We start from the raw sequence: 22,799 nt of genomic DNA on the forward strand, positions 1-22,799 counted from the left end.
GTATCAACAAATATTTATATTTGTTCTAGTCATTTGTCAGATAATTGAGCTAGAGAGAACAGGGAAGCCATGAGGAAATTACCAAATTGTCCAAATGTATTTGGCACAGCTTCTAAAAGAGCCTGTTTGTATATTTTGGCAAACAACCAAAACATTAGAAATGGGCGCTTAATTGCCCCTGGAATCAATATTTTAACAGCCCGTAAATGTTGGAAATGTTTCAGGATATCATTAGCACAGAATACCACATCAACAATATCATTATAGTTGACTGATCCTGCCATTGGAATTTATCAACATTCAAACAGCAACAAAACAATTCACTGCCTCCTTCATAGTCGGACACACACTCGCATGTGCATGCATACAAACGCAGTCTGGGTCAGCCCACAATACCTTTTGAGAGGCCGTGTGCATAAACTCCTACTAGTGGGACGTGTGGGAGGCAGGGTTTCATGAAAACATAGAGCACTGATTGACAAGTGAGAAATCCAAAGGAGACAACCCCCTCTCTTCCTCCTTCCCTAGGCAAGTGTATGACAGTCCCCCCCCCCCCCCCTCCCCTCTCCCATATTCTCCCCTCGGAGCACCCCCTCATTCCCTGTGGTCCTGGCTGTCAGCATGTCTCCACAGCTGGAGGAGAGAGACTGAGGGGCACCTGTCACTAAGATAACTGGCTTCACTCCTCCAGGCTGCCCGTCATGACACACACAGAAATATTTAGAAACAGATGCACACACCTGTCCTTTATGAGGTCTTTCACAGGCATACTTGTCATCTTGGAGAATGAGCTAAAACACACTGTCAGACACATTCACCTCTCTGTGTTCACACGCAGGCCAGTCTCGCTCTGCAGACACCAGATGGGGAATAGCCCTAACAGACCGCGCTCCACTAGACCGCAGCAGTGTCCTTGCCTCAAGTGTGTGTGTGGCGTGTCACTTTGTCAACGTAGACACAGTCGGGCGCCCATTGCCTCCACGCCAAGGAGCAATATCATACAGGGATTTAACCGTCTCTTGCCTCGTCATTTTCTAGGAGTTGTCTGTCCTCCCGCGACCCGTACTGCATCTGGCTCCGGACCGGGAGCTGTGCCAACATGGCGCCAGGGTTCAAGTAAGTGTCACTTTCCTTCCTGTCGCGCTGAAAGGCATCAATCTGAAAGGTAATAAAGGTTTGAGAGCGTGATCGTATATCTGCCATCAGTATTGGCCCACATAAAAGGAGAGGAGAGTAGAGAGTGGAAGATATAAGGGAAATAAATCTCAAAACCCTTTGAAAGTCATATTAAGGAAGAATGTATTGAGTAAGTGACATCATTGTACTGCAGATGAGGACCGCTCTTCAAAGATGAGTTTTCCCGATAGTCAGTTTCTTTACACCAGCAAATTATACACTTTGGAACTCTGTTTGTGCAGTTAATGCTAATATGCATCCATTTGTTTCTTTATATCTGCTGGCTTTGGGCCAGTTTCCACTTTTGCAATGCACTTTAAGTGAAAGGAACAATCAACCACTTGAGCCACAATGGCTTGAGTCCATTGATTTATTTATGAGCTGACAGATACTGCAATCTCTCAGGAATAAAAAATGTTGTCACCCCAGACCTCCTGAAAATGAAAATAGTCTCTTCAATTCTCTGAAACAAAGGAAATGACTGAACAACTGATTGGTTGCCATCGATCAGTTCTCATGAACTGAAGAGGGGTCATTTGACACTGACTCATGATCATTGCTCTCCAGTGCTATGGAAAAGGTTGCTGTGTAAGAGCTTACTGGGATTCACTTGGCCATGCCACCAGTTCACTTTGTTCCACAACCCCACCCATTCCCTAGCAGTGATTATTTATCCTGCTCGCGGTTTCTGTCCCGGCCTAGTGCCATCACACCCGATTCAACTAATCAAACTAATTGTCAACACCTTGATTAGCTGAATCCGGTGTTTCACTGCAGAGTCGCAGACAAAAACCAGCGGTACTGTGGCTCTGCATGTGTAGGGCTAGCACCCCCCCCCCCCCCCCTTTGGTGAAGTGGTGCTAAAGAACAAGGTTGTGGCTCACACCTACTCTCACACCTCTCTTTTGGCAAGCTGACATAGTGGGTCCCCATCTCTCCTCCCTCTCCTGTCTCCTCTCCTACTCATTTGCCCGTTGTTCTTTCGCTGATATGTGACATCTCCCTGAATCTCCCAGATTGTCGAGGGGAAAAAAGCGAAGGTCTTTGATTTGTGGAACCAAGGAGAATAGCGGAAAGCATTCTGTCTGTTTTAACTGCTGCAGAATTGAGTTTCCATCCTGTGACTTTCGACATGGCGCTTCCAGGGTTGGCGGTTTAGCGCGATTTGTCATGCTGTGTCCGCAGTAGAAGGCCTTGATTAAATCTTTTAGATGCTGAAAAAAGTCATTTTGCAGTTTAAATGTCAGTCATCGACATGGATCTAATGGCACTCACTGTAATCTATATAGTTATGGGATTTTGGGGGACATTCCTAATCCCAGCAGCACAGGAATTGGTGGTTTAAGACGGGGATTCATGAACTTTGAGAGACTATTGCAAGTTCCATAAAGTTGCACCTCCAAAGTATAAATCTCAGTGAAATATCTCTGTTTTTGTTAGAGAGTTAGAGTACAGTGGACAAGGAAGAATGTTCTGGAAACACCTTATCCAGGACACTGTGGTTCAGCCACTTCCCTAAGATGAGCAGCAGATGGGCCTTGTTGTTGTGGCAGCGAGTCAGTGGTTTCCCTGGAGACGAACGGGTTGATCCAGACCAGAGGTGAATGCGACAGACGTTTTGGCAGACCGGGCCATCTTGGCAAAATGCTCTAAAGAGCTCCCAAGTGAGGCGATCGGCGAAAAACAAAATGGAGCTGAAGTGCTTTGCCAGTCCCGAAGCAACTCTGCAGCCTGGCCCACCACTGTTTAAAATATGATGTTTGTCTTCTTAAACTCAAACCTCTAATTAGGCCTTCTCCTAAACTGAATCCTCCTTATTTGGATGTGAGTGGGTGACTATTTTCTTATATGACTTTTAATTAGCAAGCATTTGTATAAACTTATATCAGTCTCACTGCCTGTATGCATCTCTGGTAGGTCCTTTTTTACGAGTATGCGTTGTCAGTGAGACTATTTCTGAGAATTTTCATATTTTCATATGTATGTCTCCTAGTCCTTTCCCCTCGTTCATTGCTAGTAAATAGAAGAACGTTACAGTTTGAGTGAGGGAAATGAATAGCACTCACGCATCCCACACTTTTGAAAATGGATACAAAGGAGAGTGAGTGAACGAGAAGCGGAGAGAGGAGAGAAAAAGCAAAAATAAACAAATGTACACAAAGCAAGGACTCCGCAGCACAGAGCTCCCGGTGGTGTCAGAAGTGGGATCCAATTTAATCATATTCATTCCCCTTCCCTTAATGGACACTTGTGTGCCGCCTTCAAACCCCACATTCCATTAGCCTCCAGCCACTCTAAATGTATCTGGTTGTGTATGGACCTTTCTCTCATTCACGGGCATGCTGAATCTAAATCTATAGATGGCTGTCTGTGCAAGTGGCAGGCACTGATTGAAAAGTCCTAATGAGAATGAATACTGGAACCCCCTCTTCTCCGTGGGTAGGAGGGGAGAGTGGCCCAAAATACAGCCCCCAATAGTTAAACCTGCACTTGTGTGTTTCACTTCCCTTTAACGTGTTCTGGAATATAGTAGTCCCTTGCAAAGCCAGGGTTGTGGGTTTGATTCCCACGGGGGACTAGTATGAAAATGTATGCTCTCACTACTGTAAGTCGCTCTGGATAAGAGTGTCTGCTAAATAGTGTAAATGTACATGCAAAACACTGGGTCTGGCTCCTTATTTTGTTTGAATAGGGTCTGGATAATGACCTTGGCTTTAGTCCTTGCTACCTTTTTCTCCTAACTGATGCAGGCTATCCTGGCCACTTCTGCTCCCCCTGTCACCTGATAGGAAGATTATCATCTGACCTTTATCAGTCGTGACGCTGGTTTCTAATTGGACAGCGCACAAGGGGAGAACAGACCAACTTTGTTAGGGTGCCAGCAAAACGGATGTTCTCTTTCCTGATTCGACCACCTTGTCTGTGGATGGTGACGTCATATGCATGTGCAGGATGTGTCTCTCAGGTTGTGAATGTACTGGATAAGAAAAATCTTCTCTCATCGACAACTGGCAGGTTGGGCAAGTTTTTCCAAACAGAAATGTGCATCCTGTAGCACAAACTCCAGAATGTTCTGTGACACTGTAAAGTCCATGGAGAATAAGAGCACCTCCTCCCAGCTGCCCACTGCACTGAGGCTACGAAACACCGTCACCAACGATAAATCTACAATAATCGAGAATTTCAATAAGCATTTTTCTACGGCTGGCCATGCTTCCCACCTGGCTACCCCTACCCCAGTTAACAGCTCTGCACCCCCCGCAGCAACTTGCCCAAACCTCCCCATTTCTCCTTCATCCCCCTCTTCAAACGGGGTGACACTCCCCGACACTCCGACACTTTCTAAAGTCTTCGAAAGCCAAGTTAACAAGCAGATGACCGACCATTTCGAATCCCAATGTACCTTCTGGTTTCCGAGCTGGTCATGGGTGCACCTCAGCCACGCTCAAGGTCCTAAATGATATCATAACCGCCATCGATAAAAGACAATACTGTGCAGTCGTATTCATCGACCTGGCCAAGGCTTTCGACTCTGTCAATCACCGCATTCTTATCTGCAGACTCAACAGCCTTGGTTTCTCAAATGACTGCCTCGCCTGGTTCACCAACTACACTTCAGACAGAGTTCAGTGTGTCAAATCAGAGGGCCTGTTGTCCGGACCTCTGGTAGTCTCTATGGGGGTGCCACAGGGTTCAATGATTCTCTGATCCACCTTTACGCAGACGACACCACAACTACAAATACCTAGGTGTCTAGTTAGACTGTAAACTCTCCTTCCAGACTCACATTAAGCATCTCCAATCCAAAATTAAATCTAGATTCTACATTTTCATCTGGATCTTCACAACTAGCTAACCGCAACCCCGGATGACTACTCCTGGCTAGCGTTTCCATCCACTTAGCTTGAAGCTAGCCCGACCAGAGCTCCTGTGCTACCACCGAAGCATACTCCTAGGCTACAATATCCGGACCCCTTCTACAGCCGGTACGGGGCATGGAACCCCGCAGATCCCCTACGACTGGAATACCGACATAATCTGCCCGAGGACTCCCAACAGGCCCCTCAGGCGCGACGCCCGCTGAAGGCCCATTATGCTAACCAGCTAGGCCTGCTAGCTACCTAGAGCTACTTGGAACCCTACTAATTCCACGACCGGTCTATCGACGTCACCGCACGAAGAGGCAAAAACAGACTTAACCCCATCGCGACGTCCCCCAAAGGCTACCTTTCTAGCCCCTGCTATCTGCTTGCTTTCTAACCCGGCCTGCTAACTGCTAGCCTGCCCCGGTCTACAAACTGCTAGCTTGTTTAGCCCCGGTCTGCTAACTGCTAGCTTGTTTAGCCCAGGCCTACTAACTGTTAGCTTGTTAGCACCGGCCTGCTAACTGTCTGAAACGCTGTGTCCCCAGCCAGACCCATATTTATTTTAAATCGCTTTTCGATTTTTAATTTGATTATACCTTCCAGTAACCTGCCTCACCCAATGTGATTCGGAATCACCATTATTTTACATTTTTAGAATACATTCAAGAACCTCCAGAAGCTAACCAGCTACTTAGCTACAAGCTGTTTAGTCATTGTTAGCCACTGCTAGCGGCTTTTACCTTCTGCACAGCCAGCCCTGTTTTTAGCCTGGATAATACTTGCCAGTCTACCAGTATCGAACTGTCTCTCCACAACAACGCCCCCGCGATATGCAACTGTTCAGGGAAGTCAGGAACCAATACACGCAGTCAGTCAGGAAAGCAAAGGCCAGCTTTTTTCAAGCAGAAATTTGCATCCTGTAGCTCTAACTCCAAAAAGTTCTGGGACACTGTAAAGTCCATGGAGAACAAGAGCACCTCCTCCCAGCTGCCCACTGCACTGAGGCTAGGTAACATGGTCACCACCGATAAATCCGTGATAATCGAAAACTCCAACAAGCATTTATCAACGGCTGGCCATGCCTTCCTCCTGGCTACTCCAACCTCGGCCAACAGCTCTTCCCCCCGCAGCTACTCGCCACCGCCTCCCCAGCTTCTCCTTTACCCAAATCCAGATAGCAGATGTTCTGAAAGAGCTGCAAAACCTGGACCCACACAAATCAGCTGGGCTTGACAATCTGGACCCTCTATTTCTGAAACTGTCCGCCGCCATTGTCGCAACCCTTATTACCAGCCTGTTCAACCCCTATTACCAGCCTGTTCAACCCCTATTACCAGCCTGTTCAACCTCTCCTTCGTATCATCTGAGATCCCCAAGGATTGGAAAGCTGCCGCGGTCATCCCCCTCTTCAAAGGGGGAGACACCCTGGACCCAAACTGTTACAGACGTATATCCATCCTACCCTGCCTATATCCATCCTGCCCTGCCTATCTAAGGTCTTCAAAAGCCAAGTCAACAAACAGATCACTGACCATCTCGAATCCCACCATACCTTCTCCGCTGTGCTCTAATCCGGTTTCCGAACCGGTCACGGGTGCACCTCAGCCACGCTCAAGGTACTAAACGATATCATAACCACCATCGATAAAAGACAGTACTGTGCAGCCGTCTTCATCGACCTGGCCAAGGCTTTCGACTCTGTCAATCACCATATTCTTATCGGCAGACTCGGTAGCCTCGGTTTTTCTAATGACTGCCTTGCCTGGTTCACCAACTACTTTGCAGACAGAGTTCAGTGTGTCAAATCAGAGGGCATGTTGTCCGGTCCCCTGGCAGTCTCTATGGGGGTACCACAGGGTTCAATTCTCGGGCCGACTATTTTCTCTGTATATATCAATGATGTTGCTCTTGCTGCGGGCGATTCCCTGATCCACCTCTGGCTAGATTGCAAACTCTCCTTCCAGACTCATATCAAACATCTCCAATCCAAAATCAAATCTAGAGTCGGCTTTCTATTTCGCAACAAAGCCTCCTTCACTCACGCAGCAAAACGTACCCTCGTTAAACTGACTATCCTACCGATCTTTGACTTTGGCGATGTCATCTACAAAATAGCTTCCAATACTCTACTCAGCAAACTGGATGCAGTTTATCACAGTGCCATCCATTTTGTTACTCTGAAGTTGGAGACTTATCTCCCTCACCAACTTTAAACATCTGCTATCTGAGCAGCTAACCGATCGCTGCAGCTGTACATAGTCCATCGGTATATAGCCCACCCAATTTACCTACCTCATCCCCATACTGTTTTTATTTTATTTACTTTTCTGCTCTTTTGCACACCAGTATCTCTACCTGCACATGTTCATCCGATCATTTATCACTCTAGTGTTAATCTGCTAAATTGTAATTATTCATTCCTATGGCCTATTTATTGCCTACATCCTCATGCCTTTTGCACACAATGTATATAGATTATTTTTTTCTACTATGTTATTGACTTGTTAATTGTTTATTGTTTACTCCATGTGTAACTCTGTGTTGTTGTCTGTTCACACTGCTATGCTTTATCTTGGCCAGGTCGCAGTTGCAAATGAGAACATGTTCTCAACTAGCCTACCTGGTTAAATAAAGGTGAAATAAATAATAAAATGTAAATAACCTGAAAGGCCGCTCAGCAAGGAAGAAGCCACTGCTCCACCACCACCATAAAAAAACCATACTACGGTTTGCAACTGCACATGGGGACAAAGATCATACTTTTTGGAGAAATGTCCTCTGGTCTGATGAAACAAAAATATAACTATTTGGCCATAATGACCATCGTTATGTTTGGAGGGCGTGCTTTGTGGGCGTGCTTTGCTGCAAGAAGGACTGGTGCACTTCACAAAATAGATGGCATCATGAGACAGGAAAATTATGTGGATATATTGAAGCAACATCTCAAGACATCAGTCAGGAAGTTAAAGCTTTGTCGCAAATGGGTCTTCCAAATGGAAAATGACCCCAAGCATACTTCCAAAGTTGTGGCAAAATGGCTTAAAGACAACAAAGTCAAGGTATTTGAGTCGCCATCACAAAGCCCTGACCTCAATGGGCCAAAATTCACCCAACTTATTGTGGGAAGCTTGTGGAAGGCTCCCCGAAACATTTGACCCAAGTTAAACAATTTGAAGGCAATGCTACCAAATACTAATTGAGTGTATATAAACTTCTGACCCACTGTGAATGTGATGAAAGAAATAAAAGCAGAAAGAAATCATTCTCTCTACTATTATTCTGACATTTCACATTCTTAAAATAAAGTATTGATCCTAACTTACCTAAAACAGGGATTTTTTACTAGGATTAATTGTCAGGAATTGCAAAAATGTATTTGGCTTAGGTGTATGTAAATTTCCGTCCGACTTCAACTCTATATCTCCCTCACTAACTTTAAGCATCAGCTGTCAGAGCAGCTTACCGATCATTGCAGCTGTACATAGCCCATCTGTAAATAGCCCACCCAACTACCTCATCCCCATGTTATTTTGTTTTTGCTCCTTTGCACCCCAGCATCTCTACTTGCACATTCATCTTCTGCACATCCATCACTCCAGTGTTTAATTGCTGAATTGTAATTATTAAGTCACTATGGCCTGTTTATTGCCTTACCTCCCGAATCTCACTACATTTGCACACTCGGTATATAGACTTTTCTATTGAGTTATTGACTGTACTTTTGTTAATCCCATGTGTAACTCTGTGTTGTTTGTGTCGCACTGTTTTTCTCAATCTTGGCCACGTCGCAGTTGTAAATGAGATCTTGTTGTCAACTGGCCTACCTGGTTAAATAAAGGTGAAATATATATATATTTAAATGACCCAATTACAGTTGGGTAGGTGGTTGCTTGTGTCAGCAAAGAGGAAAACGGGTGATGAGCCTTTCTTCTTTACTCTTTCTCTTTTGCTCTCTCCAGGGCTGGCTTTGAGCAGGATATCGAGGGAGACCACTCACTGTACCCTGAGAGCTGCCTTGGTGAGCGATCAACAACTTCCCTATACAGTAGCAACAGGCCAATCATCTAAATATAAGCCCTGTGAAAAAAGGGTATATTCCTTCATGGAAGTACAATGCATTCAGAAAGAATTCAGACCCCTTCCCTTTTTCCACATTTTCTTTTTACGTTACAGCCTTATTCTAAAAATGATTTTTTTTAAAGTCCTCATCAATCTACACACAATACCCCATAATGAAAAAGCGAAAAAGGGGTTTTAGAAAGTTCTGCAAATGTATTACAAATAAAAAACATATGATTGATTTGGAAAGGCACACACCTGTCTATATAAGCTCCACAGTGCATGTCAGAGCAAAAACCAAGCCATGGGGTTGAAGGATTTGTCCGTAGAGCTCAGAGACGGGATTGTGTTGGCACAGATCTGGGAAGAAAAATGTATGTAGCATTGAAGGTCCCCAAGAACACAGTGGTCTTTGGAACCACCAAGACTCTTCCTAGAGCTGGCCTCCCGGACAAACTGAGTAATCGGGGGAGAAGGGCCATGGTCAGTTAAGTAATCAAGAACCCGTTGGTCACTCTGACAGAGCTCCGTAGTTCCTCTGTGGAGATAGGAGAACCTTCCAGAAGGACAAACATCTCTCCAGCACTCCTTATCAGGCTTTTATGGTAAAGTTGCCAGACAGAAGCCACTCCTCAGTAAAAGGCACATGACAGTCCGCTTGGAGTTTGCCAAAATGACTCTCAGTCCATGAGAAACAAGTTTCTCTGGTCTGATGAAACCAAGATTGAACTCTTTGGCCTGAATGCCAAGCGTTACGTCTGGAGGAAACCTGGCACCATCCCTACGGTGAAGCATGGTGGTGGCAGCATCATGCTGTGCGGTTGTTTTTCAGCTACTGTGGCTGGGAGATTAGTCAGAATCGAGGGAAAGATGAACAGACCAAAGTACCTAAGTACCAAAGTACCTAGTATTTAATTGATGTAACAATGTTTCATTTGCTGCCTGTCAATCTGCCAGCTAACATTGAAGTAGTATGTTCTTAAGGTACACACGAAAGTTATATCAACAATTTTACTCGACTACAAGAATATGAGGAGAAATGTATTGTTGGGGAGAAAACAGCACACCTAAAAAGTATTTTATGACACTTGAATCCACAACTGGGTCACAGTTTGGAAATATCCAGAGCAGTCCAACCTACTTGCATGTCACGCCGCCATAAAAACCCATTTGTTTTCTTTCTTCTTTTGTTTTCGGTAGTAATGCTGTGTTTTGCTCCCATCAGCAGATGTTCTGGCGACCAAGCGAAACCAGAACCCCGCGGCAGACTCAGCCTACGGTCAGTTTCCCATTTTTCCCCCAGTCTCTTTCTCCCTACTTTCTCCCTGTGTTGGGTTCCACATTATTTTATTGCAGTATGACTGAGCATAAACACTTTTAAGTTGCATGCAATGAATTTGCATTATCTATTGGCAATTTGTAGTTTCACTTAAGGTTTCACACTAGACAACTTGAAAATGAAAGAATAGACAAATCTTTTCGGTGTCTGTTAAACCTTTTGACTTGGAGACCATACCATTATAGGTTTTGGGTTACTTGTAATTCAAAGTATTGTTTGTTTTGAACAGGTTCAGTTTGCTCAATAAGAGCTACAAACATTCCTCTAGTTCCACATGTTGTAGAGAAGATTAAACATATGTTGCTGCTTTTGGAAATGGAGGCTCATGAATAAGTGTCACATTCTGACCATAGTTCTGTTATTTTATTCTTTGTTTTAGTATGGTCAGGGAGTGAGTTGGGGTGGGCATGTTTGTTTTTCTATGTTGGTTTTTGTGTTCGGCCTAGTATGGTTCTCAATCAGATGCAGGTGTCATTAGTTGTCTCTGATTGAGAATCATACTTAGGTAGCCTGGGTTTCACTTTTGGTTTGTGGGTGTTTGTTTCCTTGTGAGTGTTTGGGCCACACGGTACTGTTTCGGGTTTTGGAAATTCACGTCATTCGTTTATTGTTTTGATTCAGTGTTCAGTGCTTTCTTTAATTAAAATCATCATGAACACTTACCACGCTGCGCTTTGGTCCAATCCTTACTCCTCCTCAGACGAAGAGGAGGAAATCCGTTACAGAAACAACCACCACAAGAGGACCAAGTAGCGTGGTAACGGGCAGCAGCAGCAGCGGCCGAAAACACAAGACTCCTGGACTTGGGAGGAGATTTTGGATGGCAAGGGACCCTGGGCACAAGCAGGGGAATATCGCCACCCTGAAGCAGAGCTGGAGGCAGCGAAGGCGGAGAGGCGCTGGTATGGGGAGGCAGCCCGGTACCGCGGCTGGAAGCTCTAGAGGCAGCCCCAAAAATGTATTGGGGGGTGGCACACGGGGAGTGTGGCTAAGTCAGGTAGGAGACCTTAGCCAACTCCCAGTGCTTACCGGAGAGCGAGAGGGACCGGGCAGGCACCGTGTTATGCGGTGGAGCGCACAGTGTCCTCAGTGCATGTGCATAGCCCGGTGCGGTACATTCCAGCTCCTCGTATCGGCCGGGCTTGAGTGGGCATCGAGCCAGGTGCCATGAAGCCGGCTCTACGCATCTGGTCTCCAGTGCGTCTCCTCGGGCCGGCGTACATGGCACCAGCCTTACGCATGGTGTCCCCAGTTCGCCAGCACAGCCCAGTGCGGGCTATTCCACTTCTCCGCACTGGCCTGGCTACGGGGAGCATTCAACCAGGTAAGGTTGGGCAGGCTCGGTGCTCAAGAGCTCCGGTGCGACTGCACGGTCCGGTCTATCCGGTGGCACCTCCACGCACCAGCCCTCCGGTGGCAGCCCCCCGCACCAGGCTGTCTCTCCGTCTTCTCCCTACAGGAGTCTCCCGTCTGTCCTGAGCCGCCAGAGTCTCCCGTCTGTCCTGAGCCGCCAGAGTCTCCCGTCTGTCCTGAGCCGCCAGAGTCTCCCGTCTGTCCTGAGCCGCCAGAGTCTCCCGTCTGTCCTGAGCACCAGAGTCTCCCGTCTGTCCTGAGCCGCCAGCCAGCCAGGAGCCGCCAGAGCCGTCCTTCACTCCGGAGCCGCCGGAGTCTCCCGCCTCTCCGGCGCCACCGGAGTCTCCCGCCTGTCCGGCACCGCCGGAATCTCCCGTCCATTCGGGACCCATGGCTAAGGTCCCCAGTCGGAGGTCGGAGGCGAGGGTCGCCGCTCGTAAGAGGCGACGGGGGCGGTTGAGGAGGCGGACAAAAACTGTGGTGAAGTGGGGTCCATGTCACGTTCTGACCATAGTTCTGTTGTTTTATTTTTGTTTTAGTATGGTCAGGGCGTGAGTTGGGGTGGGCAGTCTATGTTTGTTTTTCTATGTTGGTTTTTGTGTTCGGCCTAGTATGGTTCTCAATCAGAGGCAGGTGTCGTTAGTTGTCTCTGATTGAGAATCATACTTAGGTAGCCTGGGTTTCACTTTTGGTTTGTGGGTGTTTGTTTCCGTTTGAGTGTTTGGGCCACACGGTACTGTTTCGGGTTTTGGAAATTCACGTCATTCGTTTGTTTTGATTCAGTGTTCAGTGCTTTCTTTAATTAAAATCATCATGAACACTTACCACCCTGCGCTTTGGTCCGATCCTTACTCCTCCTCAGATGAAGAGGAGGAAATCCGTTACAGTAAGATCAGTTACACTTTTTAAACCAAGAGATCAAGATTAAATGGATCTCCTTGTGTAACCGATAGGTGATGTTCTTTTAATCTCACAATTCATGAATGGGCATGCCCAAGTCAATAAACCCCTCAGGTAGGCCTAATAATACCTGAGCGTCGTAATTGTTAATTACAGAGCGAGCCTCACACCAGGGAAGACCCTCATTATGTAATATAAGCCCAGCCTTAGCCGTTCACTGTGATGAACCCATGGAGTAAATTACACTATTAGAGGCTAATGGAGACTCTAGCCTCAGCTGCCAACAGGCACGTTGGGCATTAACCTCCTGGCGCAGGCCAGCCAAGCGTGAAGGTCCATGTCAGGGGTGTGATTTCTCAATTGGTGGAAGAGCCCAATTCCTACTGGATACTGCCATTTTGGTAATGCCAATTTAGTTTCAAATTGGGAATAGTGGCTTTTATTAAAAAGTAACATTTAAAACACATTTATATTAGGGCACATTTCCCCCTTGGATCTTGTGGCTGCAATGAACTGTACAATCAAGTCAACACAGATGGCATGTTGACGGAACAACATATTCCAGTGAGTGAACTTTTCAACCAGCCCCCAGGTGCAATCTGTGTGGAAAATCATGGCAGTATCGCCTCCGCAGCCTCATTAGCAATCAATCCCATCATGCAGCAGCACACAGGGTTCAAGGTGGCCCTCCACAAGCACAGGGAACATAGCGGAGGTCACTGAAACCCCTTAGAAACACTGGCAATGCCAAAGACCTTGAAACGGTCTTGATGAATACGCAGAAACGTCGGGACTCCAGTGACTGAACAGGCGTAGGGAGCATGCCAAAATTTTGCCAGGTAATGGACATAGTGACTGTCATTTCCGAATGCCTTTGACACAAACATGGGAACAAATCCATTTAATGAAGGCAATGCTTTACAGATTCTAGTTAAAGCCGGGGGATGGAAATATCATATGACAACTTTCCATGACACTAGTATTTAATAGATTATGACTTTAACCAAATCTTTGACTTGTTGTTTCATATTAGCTTTATTTCTAAAATGGATACTTTATATATAATGTAGAGACATACAGTGCATCAATAAGACATAGTGAATGCAGAGTTAGTTATCGAACTGCAGCTCATATAATAAATGACAGTGGCCTTGTGCCCATCTATGATTACTCAACAAAGTGGACCGCAGTGTTCTAAGAGATTGGTCCTGCGGCTGTAGAACATTGGACAAATCTCTGTTGGCTTTGCCAGCTGGCTCGAACAGTCCGGTCCATAAATTGGCTTTGGTTTGTCCCGAAAGCTCGACAAGGTCTTTAAAAGGAACAAGAGCCCCGTATAAGGCCTTCGAAAAGGTCTTGCAGTCGAACGCTGTGAAAAGGAACAGAATTACCTCAAATTTGACTTATTTGGCAGTAACCGATGCCATAGACCTTCCCTTTTTAATGCTTGGAAGATAACACAGAGACACTCCATTTGTAAGTGCTTCAACTCGTTAAAAACACTTTAGGAACTCGGCGGTGGATCGTCCGCTCGGTTGGTGGTATGCAATTGTGGGGCCGAGATGTAGCAGAAATCACAACAGATTGTCTCATGTGCATGCGTTATGTGGACGTCCACGTATCCTAATTGCTTTTACAACAGCTTAACGTGTATTTCCTATGGCTTATTATCACCTTGTAACAGTATACACCACGCGGGGCCGGGGCCCTATCAATAACACTCGCACACGACACACACGTCTTCACCTAGTGGAAATCCACGGCAGAGAGAATCATACTGTAGAAGGTGTTACTCCGTATTGAAAAGGCTATGTGTAAATAAATGAAAAGGCTGGGGAAATGATTGAATCGCCGGTTGGTGTTGACGTTCAGATTGAGTCAGCCAAAGAGTAGATTGGTCTTTTGAGACCACACTGACTATACTTTTTCTCACCACTAAGAACAACACAGACCTCCATTAACCCCTGAGAGTGAGTGAGTCATTATAGCTGCTTATCATGCTCAGATGTTCATGTATTCAGCTTCTCTTGGGGGTGCCTAGTGGCTTTACTTGTTGACGCAGTTATTTCCCGGGCACATTCATGAAGGTAACATCAATCCTGAAGGGAAGCGCTGTCGTGTTAGGCTTGGCAGCCCCCATTACAGCCATGAGGGTGCTCCGCATGAAACGGGCAAAACAAGATAATGAATTTCCTGCCCGTCAAGCGAGGTGTGCATATGGGAAAGTCAATGATTCCAGTGGCATCTATCCTAGAGATAGGCGAGGCGTTGTACAGACCCAACAGCAATGTGTCATGGTCGGAAGCAGAGATTTGCCGGACTGGGGGTGAATTAACTTTAATGATGGGATGGTGGAGATTTTAACTGAAAATATTTTCCTTTTCAGGAATATATATATATATATATATATATTATTGTACAAACAAGAATGGCAAAGAATGACCTTTCACTAAAGCTTTAGTTATTGCATTGTCTATTTTCTGCATTCTCACTAAAAGGCTTTACAGATCTGTCTTCATAGAAGATTTATTAAAGAGGTTCCCCGACACTCTTGTTAAAATGTGGATTATTTTAACAAATCACAAGCTTCTCCAGTATACAGCATTTTTCTGTATTACTTAAACCTAATGTTCCAATTGTCCTGGCTCAAGGGTACTCATAAAACCAAGTTCAGAAGATAAATGTGTGACTATAAACCCAGGCAGAAATACATTACTGGCAACCTGAAGTAGAGCTCTGTTGAACCTAAAGACCTGCTGAAAATACCAGATGCTCCCCATTTGAATTGGATACGTGAAAATGCACTATTTTCTAGGAAACGTATTATACTATGCAAACTGTTTGACTGCTCTGATTATGTTTCCTGGCGGGCTCTAGTGATAATGCCTTTCCCCTCAACCACTAATGACAAAATGCCTTAAATATGTTAAGGCAACGTGCATATACACCGTTTTAATAACACTCAAAACAATACTATCTGGAGTTCAGTTAAGAGAGCATTCACTGGGCACTCCACTTCTACCGAGTGCTAAATGTTTATTCCTCTGCCTGAATTATCTCTATCTGTGCTACTGTTCAATTACCGTTTATGAACCTTTTGACTGGGATGTATACCACAATGTATGCAATATAGGCTACAACAATATGTATATACAGGTAACTGCCAAAATAAAGGAAACACCAACCAAGTGTCTTAATAGGATGTTGAGTCACCACGAGCCAGAGCAGCTTCAATGCACCTTGGCATAGATTCTACAAGTGTCGTTCTTCCATGCCATATTCCATCATTTGGTGTTTTGTTGATGCTGGTGGAAACCGCTGTCTCAGGCGCCGCTCCAGAATCTCCCTTAAGTGTTCGGTTGGATTGAGATCTGGTGACTGAGACGGCCATGGCATATGGTTTACATCGTTCTCATGCTCATCAAACCATTCAGTGACTACTCGTGCCTTGTGGATGGGGAAATTGTCATCCTATGGGGGCATAGCCATGGTAGCCAAAATAATGACCTGCCTAGTATTTTTATACATGACCCTAAGCCTGATGGGATGTTAATTGCTTAATTAACTCAGGAACCCCAACTGTGTAGAAGCACCTGCTTTCAATATAGTGTGCTTTGTATCCCTCGTTTACTCACGTGTTTCCATTATTTTGGCTGTTACCTGTATCTGCCAGAGGGTGTTTGTTCACAAAAACACATCAAGGCAGGGTAGACATTCTGATGCATGTTTTGCTCACTGGTAGTTCCATAATCCTTCAAAAGGCACATCCTGCCATGTCCTGAGGCCTGGTCTAGCATCCATTGGCACTAAGCAGAGAAATCTGGACACCTCACACTCCCTGCAGATATGCATATGTCCTGTTCATTCAAGCCAAATACAGTGGGATGATCACACCCTTTATTAGCACTAGCCATAATACTTACACTTTGTGCCATATCGTGTCAAAATCCCGCCAAGATGAATGCTTCATAAACATGTAATTATCTGTCTTTACATACAGTAGCATTGCTGTCCTGCCAACAGAAGTAACACTGCAGTGAAGCATCAAACAGTCCATTGTGATTGGTTGAAATATTAACCAGTCTATGCTTTACATAACTGTTATGGTCAGTGATAAAAGGCTGAATAAAGTGCAGGTTACTTGGGACTGTGTATCTATCAAACTTGGCTAATGGCCAAGACATTTGGTTGCTGAATGGAATTTAAGGAGTATGCACGGATTATTATTCTGTAGAGTGTCTCAGATCAATTCAAAACACAAGTCTGTGTGTGTGTGTGTGCGTCACACTCCTAACCCATCACCCACCACTACCACACTCTCTTCGGCCTAAGGTAACAGAGTTTCTCATTTCTGTCAGCTGCTCGTGACCTTTAAGGTAGACTATCAACGGACAGTGGGTGCCGCAACATAGGCAATGTCAACATCCCTTGTCTCGCAGTGCGTGAATGCCAATGCATCGGCCTATGGGTGGAACCTAATGCCAGTGTTGGAGTCCCTGTGCCTGCTTACATATTCAGTCCCTGAATATTCCTTCCTCTGTTCTTTCCCCTGAATCATTGTCATAAAATGGCATCATGTCTTTGATTTTGTGATAGCTTGGTTTCTAATAGAAGTCATTTGTACTCTGAGTTAGTGACAAGCAGAAGACATATTGTACAGTATATTGACTTATCTTTGTTGTCGAATGGTATCTGGAGCATATCCAAGCCAATCATTTCCCTTGTAATATCTGTTTACTGGAGTTGGTAGGTACCGCACACATACAGCACTGTTTTGACAACAACAAAAGTCATAACTCACTTCGCAGATCCCTACGTTTTAACCCTCGATTGCTACTCTAAAGTTGGTTGGCAGGCAGTGCCATCATAATTGCTCAGAGCACAGGATCTCAAACCGGTGCTGAAATCCGCGGCTTACCGTGCATTTGGTTCCCATTAGAGGCAAGGAATCCTCTGGGAACATCACTCTTTCTGCAACTCTGTGACCTACTTCTGCGTCTATATGAGAACCACATGGGAGGGCCTTTACTCGACAGGGCTTTCGAGAGAAAGACATTCGCTTTGTTTGAGTCGAATTACCATATCTGTGTCTCTCGCCCCATCCTATTTTTAACTAATGTTGGAGGAAAAAAACGAGAATGATGAGGTGAAAACAAGCGGAACATGTTGCTGCTCACCGGGGGCAGATGATATTAGTGGTGGGTGGATGTGTGTGTTCTATTTCGGTATAATTTTGCATAAAGTACATCATTATTATGTATGGTTCTGCCTCGAACTTTCAGTTATAGAAATCTGTTGATATGTTGCAGAGGACACGGGCCAAGTACTATTTCATACTTCACACTTTAACACTGTCCAGTTACTCAAAGGAATCAAAATTCCATGAACCTACATGGTACCTTTTTAATTAATGAAAAGTGACTGACCAGAACCTTTCTCAGGAAGCAGCAAGCTACGCTTCCTTTAGTTACCTCAGTCCAGCACGTTCATCCACTCCTCCTAATCCCTCTGATGACATTTTAATGGAGCTCCCCAGAGTACACAGACACCATTACCTCTGTTGGGCTAAACCCAACTCCAGCTGCTGCTCTGCTGGATATGCCAGGGCACTGTTCTCATTTAGCCTCCCCATAACCGAGCCTGAATACTTGGCTGCAGTGTGCCAATTTGAGCCCTGATAAGCTTCTGGATATCGAAGTGTTGATCTTGGCCAGTGCGAGAAGCCAGGTGCACCTGCAGTGAAGTATGAACTCAAATAAACTCTTTCTTTCCCAGGGTCTTCTAAGCTGTTTGTGCTCTGTGTTTAGAGTCTGGACTGATTTGAGTGTTTGCTATGATGAACGAGTAGACTGTCTGGAGGCTTGTCTGTCACGGCCTCCTGAGACGTTGGCAGCAGAGTACTTGGCAGAATAGTGCTCCGTGTTTGACGGAGGGAAGAAGGACTGACTTGAGGCTGGATTCAATCCGTATCGCGGGACGTTCCGCGTTATAGCTCGGTTTAAATTTAAAGGCAATCTTCCCGCATTCGCAGAGACTGCATTCGCGGTAACGCTGCTTATGTCATCTCAATCGGAAATGACCTTTAGGTTTTAATGCGGATCTTCCGCGATACTTCTGCAATACGGATGGAACCTGATTTAGCATGATTCAAGGCTGTTACAGTCACAACAGGGGGGACGGTTGAATGTGAAATCCTTTTTATGTCATGGTTTTATTTTCGTATGGGCTAAGTCATGACCTCACTATCTTTATTTTTCTCCTTTAGGTGTCCGAAGGCTCCCTGACATGGAGAAGTCCAGCCCCAGCGTCCACTACACCCTCCTGATCGCCTGCGTCCTGGTTGCCTTTTTCCTCGGTGCCATCCTCTCCGGCTTCCTGGTGTCATGCTACTGCAGTCACAACGCCCGCCGTGCCCACCGGCTTGGCAAGGACCCTGAGGCATCCCTCCACCCCGCCCTCTCGCTGCGCAGCCTGGCCAAGCTAAATGGCCTGCTGGACGGCCAGCCGAAAGAGGAGAAGCTGGACGTGTCTACGCCCAAGATGTACAGCTCCTTCGTTCCCAACGGGAAGGAGCACACTCCGGGCAGGCACAGGATGTCACTGGGAGACCCTGACCTTAACCTCTCCCAGGGGGAGAACCTCTCAGGCCTACCCACCCCTGACTCCACCCCGGAGCTGCCGATCAAGAACATGAAGGCCTTCCGGAACCAGTGGGAGAGGAACCAGAACTGCAACAACGCAAAGGAGTCTAAGGCACCGCCTGGTATCGGTTTCGGCCTGGGTTCGTCGAGGTCCAGCTCGGGGGTCACCCAGCAGGTGTTCCCCTTCTCCCACAGCCTGACCAACGGCCAAGCCCTCGGGCACCTGCCCGAGGAGAGGAAGATCCCCAACGACGAGCGTGCAAAGGGGGCTTCGGCCTCCCAGTCCTCCTCCTGCTACCCGCAGACGGTGGTGGATGTGGCGGCCCTGGACGAGCTCCTCAAGCACATCCACGAGGTCAGCGCCTCAGGCAGCCACAGCATCACTGTGCTGACCTCACCGTGTGCTCCCTTGCCGGGTAGCTCCAGCTCCAGCCATAACCACAGTCACAGCCAGAGCAGCTTCAGGTCCCAGCCCCAGATCCCTGAGATGGAGTCGGCCCAGTACTACAGCTCCTCCACCCTGCCCAGGGACAGTCTGACCCGCCGCCTGGATGTGCCCCCAGACGCTGCTGCCGCCTCCTCAGCTGGCGCCACCCCGCTGCAGCAGCAGTCCATCCCCGAGCGGAGCTCAGTGACTCGCCACCACTCCCAGAGGCATTTAATGATCAAGATGGGCAACGGAGGGGCCGTCCCGCGCCAGCACAGCTTCAGACAGGGCGGGGTTGGGCCACCACCCCACCAGCTGCTCACCCGGATCAACTCTGGAGGTGGTGGTGGCGGCGGGGGAGGGGTTGGCTTTGAAGCCCACCGGCCACTCATCCCCAGTGCCTGCCTGACACGGCAGCACAGCTACAGCGAACCGCCCCACCTCCACCGCCCCGCTATTGTACGCCGCACGGCCTCCCTCAAGCCCCAGGTACCCCCCAAGCCCCTCTTCCTGCCCGCCACTTCGCCCGTAAACGAGCAAGGCAATTACAACTACTGAGAGCTTGGAGTCGGACTGAGAGGCCCCAAAACGACAGACGATGTATCCTCGCTCCTCTCAGAGTTAGGGCAACACCCCTGTGACGGGGGGTTGAGTGGGGTTCGAGGGGGCAACAACCGGGACTGGCATATCTTTTGACGAGACGGCCGACAATAGCCTCCACACCTGATGAATGTCCTTATACCATATTGGTATTATTGCAATGCTACTTGATCACAGGACAGTGATGGATTAACAGCATATAGAACATGTGGTAGTATTGAATTGACTTGGAGGATCTGTACCCTCGTTTGAGGCCAAAGAATAGAGTAACAGGGGCCCAAAACTCAATGTAAAGGACAGATCGCAAGTCGGCCACCAAAGCTGTGAACAATGCCTGCTTTAGCTTGGACCCAAGGCCTCAACTTAAGAGAGCACCTCACAACACAAACAGTGCTTATCCTGCCTGTAATGTATGTATACTGTATGCCTGTGTGTATACATGTATATGCACTTCATGTTAAGATACCAGAGGGCGGAACCAAGAAGCAGCTACATTAACTGTGGTGAGATGGTCAACTCCTAGCCATTTCTTAACCCTCTTATGACAGAGATACCATGGAGGCCCCACTCAGTACACACATTCGGTATATACATCCCTCGACGAGGGATTTAGCAATAACTTACCGTTGTGCAGTTAAGTATCAACTGTACCCCTTGATATAAGGGTAAGTATTATACTTCTTGCAGCATACCATAAGAAATGACCACTTCGATAATGCTTGGAAAATTATTAATTCTGTATTAGTGGAATGATGCTGAGGAACGAGACACATGGCGTCAGTATAGACCCATCATGCATCATAGCGTTACTATTATGTTTGTCCCTGGTGGATGGGGGCTCCGCTAGCCTGTGACAGAAGGCCGCCTCGGGGCCTGATGAGTTAGGAGAATCCTTGCCCTGCATTTGGAATTCTTACTTTTTGGACATAAATGCTACGATAACTCCAGAGGAATTTAACAAGCCCCCAATATGACTGTCATTGTCATTCAAGAAGAGGATGCAGTACACTGCAACCTCGAAAAACAATTTGTTTCATCCTTAACACTTAGTGAGAATTGGTTCCACATTGAGGTGCAATCATTCAGGCTATGTATTATATTAGCATTATAAAATGATATTTAGAAAGTCAAGTCTTAAAGCGGAGCCCCAAGAAACCACTCATGGGCACATAGCGCCCTCTTGTGGACAAGCCCTTAATAACTGTGTAATAAAGTCAGTAATTATGTTTACCATATCGCTATTAACATTGTGGATGTTGTTGTAAATAAAGGCATCTGTGGAATAATACTAGCCAAACTTTGATTTGTATGTGTTAATGTGTGCCTTATTTAATAATGTGGTGTGGAAAAGGGAAAAAAAGTCTGTTTTTGTCTCCATCGTTCTGTTGTCATTACAAATTAATTTCAAATCTGTCCTCCTGCACGGACTCCATATCAGAGGTTCTATTTCTACTAACAGCTGTTTTAAAAAATTGCATTCGTCTTCTTTTTTTTTCTTCGTGAATTTTAAGCTTCTTTATATACTGTATATTTAATGACAAATGAGCTAGATGGAAAAGATGAGTAGATCTGAAAGTATATCAGCAATGTTAGGTCTGTGTCATGTTTTTGAAAGAGCTCTCAAATATGTTTGAAATGGTATGGACATAGGCTGAGGCATTAACTCTGCTTTACAAAGAAATTGTATTTAATAAGGGCTCTATTCAGTCTGTAAAGCTGAAGCATTACAGATTCCCATAGAATTGTTAAGGTCATTTCCCATTGAGCCGACATGCAGTGTCTGCTAAAGCGGGAATATTGCATTTAAATTTCAATCACGCTGTAGAGCAGAATTTTCGCACTGCGGATTAAATATAAGCCCCAAGTGTGGGGCGAAAGAGGCTAGCTGAGGGACTTGCAAATGAAAATGCTGCAAGAAGGGCTGGATGGTTGATGATTGCCTGGTCCAACAAGTATGCTATTCAAATGAAGCTCAGGATTGTAGGACATAAAGTAGGTGTCTGAAGATGCCTACAGTGAGCTAACAGTGCCCATAGGTTTAGTTATTTCTTTGCTATTACTGTAAAAGGAAAATTCCACCCAAAAACTATCTTTTGGTATTTGTTTCATTAGTCTATTGTTGATCTTGTCCCCAAAATGTTTTGGATGTCAGCAATCAAGTTCATACGGCTGTATTTCTGTGTTTTTAAAGTTATAGCTTAACTTGATTGCTGACAATCCCAAAATGTTTGCATATGTCAACAATGGACAAATGAAACAAATACCAAAAGCTGGTTTTGGGGTAGAATTTTCCTTTAAATAGAGAAATAGCACCTGCAGCGTGTGTGTGTGCAAGGAACCAAGACTTTGTTTTACGTTGAGGTTAACAAGTGAGTTGATTGAGTGTGTGCACTGGCACCTTCTCTGCCTCAAGTTGAACAGAAATATCAAATAATTCA

General features: G+C 46.0%; 1 protein-coding gene across 3 annotated transcripts in view; it reads left to right on the forward strand.

Annotated features, from left to right (window-relative positions):
• LOC115131575 (semaphorin-6D-like) overlaps positions 1-21,647 on the forward strand; it is a 137,652-nt gene extending 116,005 nt beyond the window's left edge. For 2 of the 3 annotated variants that reach the window (XM_029663384.2, XM_029663385.2), the window contains 4 exons: positions 1,039-1,116; positions 9,002-9,060; positions 10,327-10,380; positions 18,959-21,647. In XM_029663384.2, coding sequence (XP_029519244.1) covers positions 1,039-1,116; positions 9,002-9,060; positions 10,327-10,380; positions 18,959-20,319 — 1,552 coding nt within the window. In that variant the 3' untranslated portion in view covers positions 20,320-21,647. The remainder of the gene's footprint in view (positions 1-1,038; positions 1,117-9,001; positions 9,061-10,326; positions 10,381-18,958) is intronic. The other variant, XM_029663386.2, reaches the window with a different exon arrangement.
• Positions 21,648-22,799: the final 1,152 nt, after the last annotated feature.

This window comes from Oncorhynchus nerka, linkage group LG7, assembly GCF_034236695.1.
Source record: "Oncorhynchus nerka isolate Pitt River linkage group LG7, Oner_Uvic_2.0, whole genome shotgun sequence".
NCBI lineage: Eukaryota > Metazoa > Chordata > Actinopteri > Salmoniformes > Salmonidae > Oncorhynchus > Oncorhynchus nerka.